The following is an 8,269-nucleotide window of genomic DNA, read 5'->3' on the forward strand; positions in this document are numbered from 1 at the left end:
GGTTAGGACGGAACAAGAACAAAATCACAAGTATATTGCTCCTACAGTAACTATAGTGAGGCGGTGGAAAATGTCTCGCAACTCTCGAGCAATTACCAAGCTCTTTACCAGTTCTTACCGTGCTGCAGTGGTTGTCGGCCGTTGGCGATGTCAAAAGTGATCAAAAGATTGATATAGCGATTACCAAGGGACCGAACAAGATACGATATAGGAAGTGGAGCTTGGTGAAGGTTTCCTCAACTCACAATATGTGGCACAATTAAGCAAAAAGTAATGCAAGCTGAATAATTGCTCAAACTCTTAACTAGTGCTGGCAGTCGACTAGTAAGAGATAAAACAATCTAAGCCTAGATACTGAAACAAGTGAGTGGAAACCGATGAAAAATATGATAGCTCTAAGTAGCTAGATATAAGTGAGGTATAAATGCCGTGTATAATAAAGCTCGAAAGCAGATGATAAATGACGCGGCGATGAACACTGTAGCAGTAAAATAATGTCCAGAAAAGAAAATATCAGCCCAAAACAGATGCTAGCCGGCCTGATTTTTTTGCAACTTTTTCTTTTAACTTTTCTTTTGATTTTTTTCACTCTTTTTTTGATTTTTTTCTTTTTTTTCCCTTTTTTTTGAGGCCGGTTGCTAGCAGACGTCAGGGACACAAAGCAAGGCTACTGGACAAAGGTGCTACGAGAGCTAGCTATACGTGCACTGGTGTTGAGATTACCTAAAACTAGTAGTACTAATGCACAGAAACAGTAGGCTGCTGGTGGAGAGTGTTGGTTGTGGCGCGTGTGGAGGCAGACAAAGAGATTTGAATGTCTGGCGTGGTGCGTGTGGTGAAGCGGCGCTGGCGGGCTCTAGCAAAGCAAGCGCGTGAATGGATGGGCGGATGTATGGTGTCAGACACGGATGATTGTCTGTCTGGCCGTAAGCTGCTGCTGTGCGACGGTGATTTTGTGTGATCAAATCATCGACTGATAAAAATATAGCAAAGAAAAACACAGGCGTCCGGAGGTAATAAGAATCGGAAACAATCGATCGCAATATTTATTTATTTTTGATCGTGAACGAGCGGAAGGGATTATGTGGGTGGACAAAAACAGATTGATCTAGTAGATAATTTTACATCCTAACCAATCTAAACCAGCACTAATTCTAGGATGAATGTAACCAAAAATTCAACGATGCAAATACTAGATGCAAAAACTGCTAAAGGCTAAAAAAGGTAGGTGTGATGGATGAACTAATCTAATTTTTTTTGCTTCTTTTTGTGGGTCTATGGGACAGAAAATAACTAATCTAATAAAACTGTAAATCTCTCACCGATGAACCTGAAAACTGATACCACTTGATGTGACGGCGGCCCGATCTTTCGATGAGAGTGGGGATAATTATCGATTTGGTGGATTTTGACCTTGACGATCCGGCTATACCGTACCCGACGATATGCCTCGACAATCGCTAAACCAATCTCCGATGGTTATTGACCTTGCCGTAGGCACGATCAACCTGAACAACGAGGTTCAAGTTCCTGCAAGCAACCGAAGAACCGGCAAGAACAAAGGTGAATTGCAACTGAAATTGCGGATAATAAACTGAGCACACGAACTAGATGAAAAGTTGGGGTTCCACTGTGGATCTGACAAGGCGGTAGTCCTACACGTCTCGTAGATGCGAATTGTAGCGATGGCTAGACAATACAATAAAACCCGAGATCTAAACCTAACAGTAGCTAACTATTTATTAGAGTACGGCCGCCTGCGCGTAGACGAATCCTGGTCGGCTACGACTTGAAAGAAATCAGAATCATGAGCCGGCCCACATGTAGTTTATTTCCTTGTTTAGCTGTTGACGGTGTGGGCTGCACGCGGACGTGGCCTTCTCCGGTCCAGGAAGCCTAATACTCCTTCTCCTCCTTTTGCACTTCAGCACGTACGTGGCTAGGTACCTTCTTGCATGTCAATAGTGTTGCTGCTTGTGGAATCAACGTGCAACATTTTTCATCTTCCATCTGCATGCGGCTTTTCCTCCTTATCTCTCCAACACCTTCGTTCCTGAGTACAAGTAAATCCAAACATGAGTGTAATATAATATTCTCATTAGTTAAATCATATGTACAAAGGAGCGATAGTACCTGGTCATTTATCTGTCTCGCTCGTGCTCTAGTCATAGGTCCAGATGGAATAACTGATGTCGCGGTGGGTGCAATTGTGGCAGAGATGTCCTCATCACGGGGGGGAGGGGGGGGGGGGGCACTGTCAGGTTGGAGTGTCGCCACTAACTGGGCAGTTACGAGTCAACGATTTTCTTGAACAATGGTAAATACAGTTCAGTATATGCAGAGCTCCCCAGGAAACATGATGGTGCATGATAAAAAAACTGCTCACATATGCTGTGTCGTTTCAAATGGAGAAATATAGCGTAGCGATTAGCTAGATAATGATGGAACAAATCAAGTCTGTGGAGCACACAGAATTTGTGCTGCGTAAAACCTCACGGCTTTTCACTGCACTCCTCTTGTTATTAGTAGCAACGACAGAAAAATGGCCACGAGATCGCGCAGTACCCGGCCTCCTTGCGGACCGCGCCATCCCACGATCCAACGAGTGCCGAGCGCGGTCACCGTGGTCTAGGCGAACTCGCCGCGCACGCACCATCACGGCGAAGGGATTTATTCAACAACGACAGTGATCCGAAAGTGAGGACAATTTATTGAGGCCGTGCACTCCATGAAGCATCCCGAACCCCGAGCTACTGCAGGAATCGGTCGAACCATTCGCTCGCTTCCTTCACCATGTTCGCCGTTAACATATGTTCAACTCCCGGCTCCACGATGAACTGAACAGCATACAGCAGATCAAAAAATGGCGTTAGCAATCCAAGAGGCACCCTGTGTTTTACCAGGATCACAGCTCCCTGTCATCCTAGGTCAATAGTCAACAGTCAACACAATCACGTATTTGCCACGGAAGAGGACACAAATCATCAATGGAATGAAGTGAAAAAAAGCACAAAGGAAAAAGCCTTTGACCCAGTATAAGATCTAAATTTCCTGGACAAAGTTTGTATTCTAAAATATCTGGCTCTTTTACATTGTAGGAACAGAGTCTCATTTTTTCTGTGCTTGTACTATGATTACTCCATCTTAGCACTGCCCATATTGATCTATAGCTTTAACTCTACAGGAGAGAATACCTTAAACAAAAACTTTACAAATTTATACTCCCACCGTTCCATAATTCCATAATTTGAGCTAAACCAGGACAAGAATTATGGAACGAATTCTTGTCGTGGTTTTATTTCAAATTTGAACTAAAACCTCGACAAGAATTCTAGAACAAAGGGGTTCATAGTACTAATAATAATTATTACTATCAGCAGGATTAGCCATTTAACCCGAAAAGATTAATACAAGTATAAAGTATAAACGGGTTCCATGGCACCCGGTGAATAGTAAAATAAAAATAAAAAAATCTGAAATTTTGTGACATTATTTATGTCCAAATGTCTTAGATGCTTGCAAAATTTGGGGTCCATATGACATCCGACGGGCTAACAAAAAAAGTTCTGCTCAACAGTGCACACAAGTTTGAGCACAAATTGTTGTTTTCTGTATGAGCTCCTAGAATGTTATTTGGACACAAAACTTTGCAAGCAGCTGCAACATTTGGTCATAATAAATCACACGAAGTTTCAGATTTTTTTTACTAATTATTTTCGATTTTACTGTTCACAGGGGTACCATGGAGCTCGAGCTCTGAAAAACACTCTAACCAAGCCCGTACAATTTTGAAAGAAAGTCTCATCTTCATCGTGATAAGAAAATACTCCCTCCGTCTGGAATTACTTGTCAGAGTGACAAGTAATTCCGGACGGAGGTTGTAGTAGTTTGCATGTTACCTTGAACTTCTCCGCAGAACCAGCTTTTTCATAAGCTTCAGCAACTCTGGAAGCAGGCTCTTGTAGACCAGCGATAGGGCAACAAGGGTCTTCAGCGCCTGCATCATAATTGGTAAATGAAGCACCAGAAGCAGGAAACATGTTCAATTAGCAAAATAAATGAATAAAAATTAACGAAGGGCCAACAACAGTTCTGGCTCAACAATAAAACTAAAATATATACTGAAGAGTGAGAGACAGTTCTATATGTGGGGTTATGAACAAGTATTGGACAAAACAGAAGCACTCAATACGGAATATATGCTTCACAGTTTTACCATTTAGGAGGAGGAGCGGACGTGGTGCAATCAGGGGAACCGAGTAAGGTGCATCAAACCGTGAAGCAAGCCCAGGTGCTATCCTGTCCCAAACCTGGTAAAAATATGTCAACACATGATCATGAAACTTTTCTACATGAATAATCAGAAATAAAGGCCAGATAAATCAGATAGTCACCTTCTCCACAACCTCCGAATCTATTTCACTCTTCCCTAAATCAGTTGCTGCCTCTACAGGAAAGAAAAAAGAATAAAACGACATGGATATTTACATGTAAATGTTCTGAACTGATATGCTATATTTCAGTTGTGATATATATTTTTTCAATGGTGTGAGCATAAACTTAAAAGAGGATGCATCATGCATGGTATCTCACCTTCAAATACAGGCCTGATGCTGTTAACTCTGGCTTCCCACATGTTATTGTCTATTGCCCACCGAAATCCCTGTAGTCACCACAAAGAGATTAGCTTTACATGGAACAAATCACAAAATCATCGACAAAACATAAATAACATGCTGCTGTGTGTACCTGAAAACCAACTATCGGAACAACAACACTGTACCGTGTATCCACGAAAGCACCAAACCATGAATGCATTCCTGTATTCAGCTCCAAATAAAAAATGTAAAATTTCTAAAAGTGAAACCTATGCATTAATTCTAGTATCATGATGCAACCATGATAATAATACCTCCGAGTGATTCACCAGTAATCCCAATCCTTGAGGGATCGACATCCTTCCTTGCACTAAGATGATCTGCAAGCTTTATCAAGTCCCATGCCTGCACATATTACTTGCTGAGTATGGTAAAAATCGAAAGGCCAATCATATTTTGAAGTACTATAAATCAGGTCATATGGTAGAAGACAATCACACAGAAACCCAAAATCCAGCTGAGGCGCTAATCCAGCCGGTCTAACACCAACACCAGTGGCTTACCAATCAGATTAGTTTAAGAGTAGAACCACATCCTGTATATATTCGGCTTGACATTTTTTCGTACAAATAACCATCGACTTGTTAAGAAGGAGCAAAAGATTAACAGTAACAAGTTGAAATAACATATGGTACCGTGTCAAAAATAAAAGGCATCGTGTCCCCATTCCTCCAAGCTGCTTTCAGTGCCTGTGTTCAAACCATGAAAGTAGCCAGTAGGGATGGTTGGGTCAGTTGAAATCTATGGATACCATAATTAATTGTCGAACATTTCATGGAATTGGTAGGAGAAGAAAGGAAGTAATAAGTAGATTACATCGGTGTAAGTATTCTTGTGGCTGGCCCTTTCACCATGATAGCGAGAATCGATGGAAACAGCAATATAACCCCTGGAGGCATATGCCTGCAAATGTCAACAAGTTTAGGAGCCAATAACTAGCAGTGTTAAAAGCTGATGTAATGTACGTATGGTTGAAATGAGAAGCAATTCTACCTCTAGCAGTGGACGCACCCATTCCTTGCATTTGTAAGAGCTGTGCAGTATCACAACAACCGGCTTCCTTTCGGGAGCAGTACTGTCGTTGAGTTTCAGCAGAAGTACAGGTACACGCCCCTGCTCACCTGACTGTTCGTTGAAGAGCCAAGTGAAGCACATGTATGTAATAGCATCAATCTGTTGGTAAGTATACCTCCGTAATCAGGAAGAAATTCTCCTCGACCAGCTTCTCGTGGAAGTCCTCCACCTCCTTCCTCGGGCACGACTCCATGGCCTGGGAAAAGTTCACGAGAGACACGGTTGAGCTGACATTGACACACACACAGCAAGCGCATCGCTCTTCAAATCGGAACGGATCCTGACCTCTCTGGGCCCCAGAGGCCAGTCGCCCTGGAACAGCGGCTTCGTCACCGGAGTCCCTTGCTCCACGGACAGAGGCACTGGCGCGACGATGGAGCAGATTCAGAACAAGCCACTGATCGACTCAAGCTCCGCGCGCGGGAGACAGAAGGAGACACGTACGGAGGGGGGGGGGGGGGGGGGGGGGGGGGCTGGCTGACCTTGGGGTTCGCGGCGGCGGCTGAGCAGGACCTGGAGGTACTCCGACCTGAGGTCTCCGGCGGCGGCCATTGGGGCTCCGGTGGGCGGTGGCGTCGGTGTGGAAGCCGCTGGAACTGGAGCTTGATGCACCGGGAACTGGAGTGGCAGCCGAGCCGAGCCCCATCCCTACTAGTAGGAGTAGTAGTTTCTTCAAGCGGCCGCGTACTCTCGTCACGTGCGTGTGGCCACGTCTCACGTCTCGCTGTCTCGACAACGACGACGAATCTCTGGCCCCGCGCATTGCATGCAGAAATTTGACCTTTTTTTTAAGTTCCATGCAGTTTGGTCGCTATCGCGTGTGTCGCGTGCCACATAAAAAACGATCGCTCAAATCGCTATCCCTGTCCCATCTTCCCTCTCACATTAAGAGCTTTTCTTTTGAAGGATCAGACCTATTAAAATTCACTAGAAAAACATATCGAGCATAATAAAATTACATTGAAATTCCGAGACCACGGAACGAACACTACTGCACTCAGAACGAGCCGCCGACGCGCTACCTATCGCCGCTTCTCTACCGGAGCTGGCTTGACCTTTGTTAATGCCAACTATAAAGTCTTGGTGCACGTGTCCTAACCAACGTCTTGTAGCCGCAGTCGTCGTTCTTGAACCCCTACATAGATCTGAAATACATGACACCAAATCTCGCCACATGACGAGAAACCCGCTTCAAGGAGACGACAGAAATCTGCGCCGGACCTCCATCGACTATGTCCAGACGGATGAACTTAAGAAGGATTGGGGCCCTGAAGAAAAATTGAAGCGCCGCCATCCGCCCCAACGAAGCACCTGTGATGACTAGAAAGACCTAATCTAAACTATTTACCAGAGCGAAGGCATCGGGATTCCCCTTCCCTGCAACGGGCTGCCGGAGCGACATTTAGAGGGGAGATGAATCCATAGTCCCACTGATAAAATCTGGATGGGAGAGTTTACCCTAGCAGCCTAGGATTAGGGGAGAAAAATGACAGAAAGTCTATCTGACATTAAGAGCGTCTTTGATTCATAGAACTCTAAAAATATGGAAATTGGAAAAACCTAGAATTAAAATATCCTCCTTAGCTCAATACTATAAGATTTTTACTCTTCTGGTTGCATCATAAAACAGAGAATTATTTCAAAGAGGTTTAAAAAGATGCAATTTTTTGAAATATAGTATAAAGGAATCGTTAGGAAAATTTCTATATAATTCAATCCTATGAAGCAAAACAATTAACATAGAAAAAATTAACCCCCCACAAAAATAACAGAAAAAATTAGTAAGGGTTCTAATCCTCCAAAATTTCTTTAAAATTTCTATAAGAATCCTTTGGAATCAAAGGAGGCCTACTGATCTTTTCCCCCTACCAAGATCATAGCAATATGCTCTTTGAAAGAAATGTCAACTGACGAATGTTCACTAGGGGAGGTCCCAGCAAACGCCTGCACAACCGAGTGTGTGGAATCAAACATATGGCATTATAAAAACATTGTGTTCGCTAGCAGTTCTTCCCTACACAAGCTTTCATTCGCTGGCAGTTCTTCCATAACTCCTTCGAAGAGTCAAGTTTGACGAAGAAATACAATAGAAGGATCTTTTGACCAAAATACAAAGCATACAACACAAGAGAATTATACCTTAGACTGGTAAGTTTAACAAATGCCTTAAGGCTTAAGAAAGCTTAAACGAAAGCAAATGGCGACCATATCCCTGCCCAGACAAGTATTTGTGGGATAAACAGCTAACGCCGTTGTTGGTGTCCCGGTTTACGGACCCCTCACCATGACAGTTCCAAGCCTGGTGGCCTGGGATGAGGACTCCTTAATCGGTTTCACCCTGAGCCACGTTGGGCGGCAATGACGAGATACATGAAGACTCTGAAAGCTTTGACGTTCAAGACAAGAACTCTGCTCGCTTGATATATATTTACTCTGCTTGCTTGAGCCGCAAACGAAGATGACGCGACTAGAAAACGCCAGTAAGTATGGCGCCATATTCTCTCCTTTTATTCGAGGGGACTACTGGCGCCATATTC

General features: G+C 43.7%; 1 protein-coding gene across 1 annotated transcript; it reads right to left on the reverse strand.

Annotated features, from left to right (window-relative positions):
* Nucleotides 1-2,363: 2,363 nt before the first annotated feature.
* LOC125518418 (uncharacterized) lies at nucleotides 2,364-6,383 on the reverse strand. Its single transcript, XM_048683267.2, has 13 exons — nucleotides 6,215-6,383; nucleotides 6,018-6,094; nucleotides 5,848-5,928; nucleotides 5,652-5,783; nucleotides 5,475-5,561; nucleotides 5,294-5,347; nucleotides 4,913-5,003; nucleotides 4,750-4,820; nucleotides 4,594-4,663; nucleotides 4,395-4,447; nucleotides 4,217-4,310; nucleotides 3,900-3,997; nucleotides 2,364-2,837 (listed from the first exon to the last, which is right to left on the reverse strand). The coding sequence occupies exons 1-13, from the start codon at nucleotides 6,282-6,284 to the stop codon at nucleotides 2,751-2,753; spliced, it is 1,065 nt and encodes a 354-aa protein (XP_048539224.1). The 5' UTR covers nucleotides 6,285-6,383; the 3' UTR covers nucleotides 2,364-2,750.
* Between the last annotated feature and the right edge of the window lie 1,886 nt (nucleotides 6,384-8,269).

This window comes from Triticum urartu, chromosome 7A, assembly GCF_056163025.1.
Source record: "Triticum urartu cultivar PI428250 chromosome 7A, HENAU_Tu73, whole genome shotgun sequence".
In the NCBI taxonomy this organism is placed as follows: domain Eukaryota; kingdom Viridiplantae; phylum Streptophyta; class Magnoliopsida; order Poales; family Poaceae; genus Triticum; species Triticum urartu.

What these genes read in the sequence shown, in the direction of transcription:
- LOC125518418 (XM_048683267.2), bottom strand. Translation starts at nt 6,284, where the DNA reads ATGGCCGCCGCCGGAGACCTCAGGTCGGAGTACCTCCAGGTCCTGCTC. An exon ending in ACAAGAATACTTACACCGAT is followed by an intron (nt 5,348 to 5,474) that starts GTAATCTACTTA and finishes GTTTGAACACAG; the next exon opens with GCACTGAAAGCAGCTTGGAG. An exon ending in CATCAGGCCTGTATTTGAAG is followed by an intron (nt 4,448 to 4,593) that starts GTGAGATACCAT and finishes TCTTTCCTGTAG; the next exon opens with AGGCAGCAACTGATTTAGGG.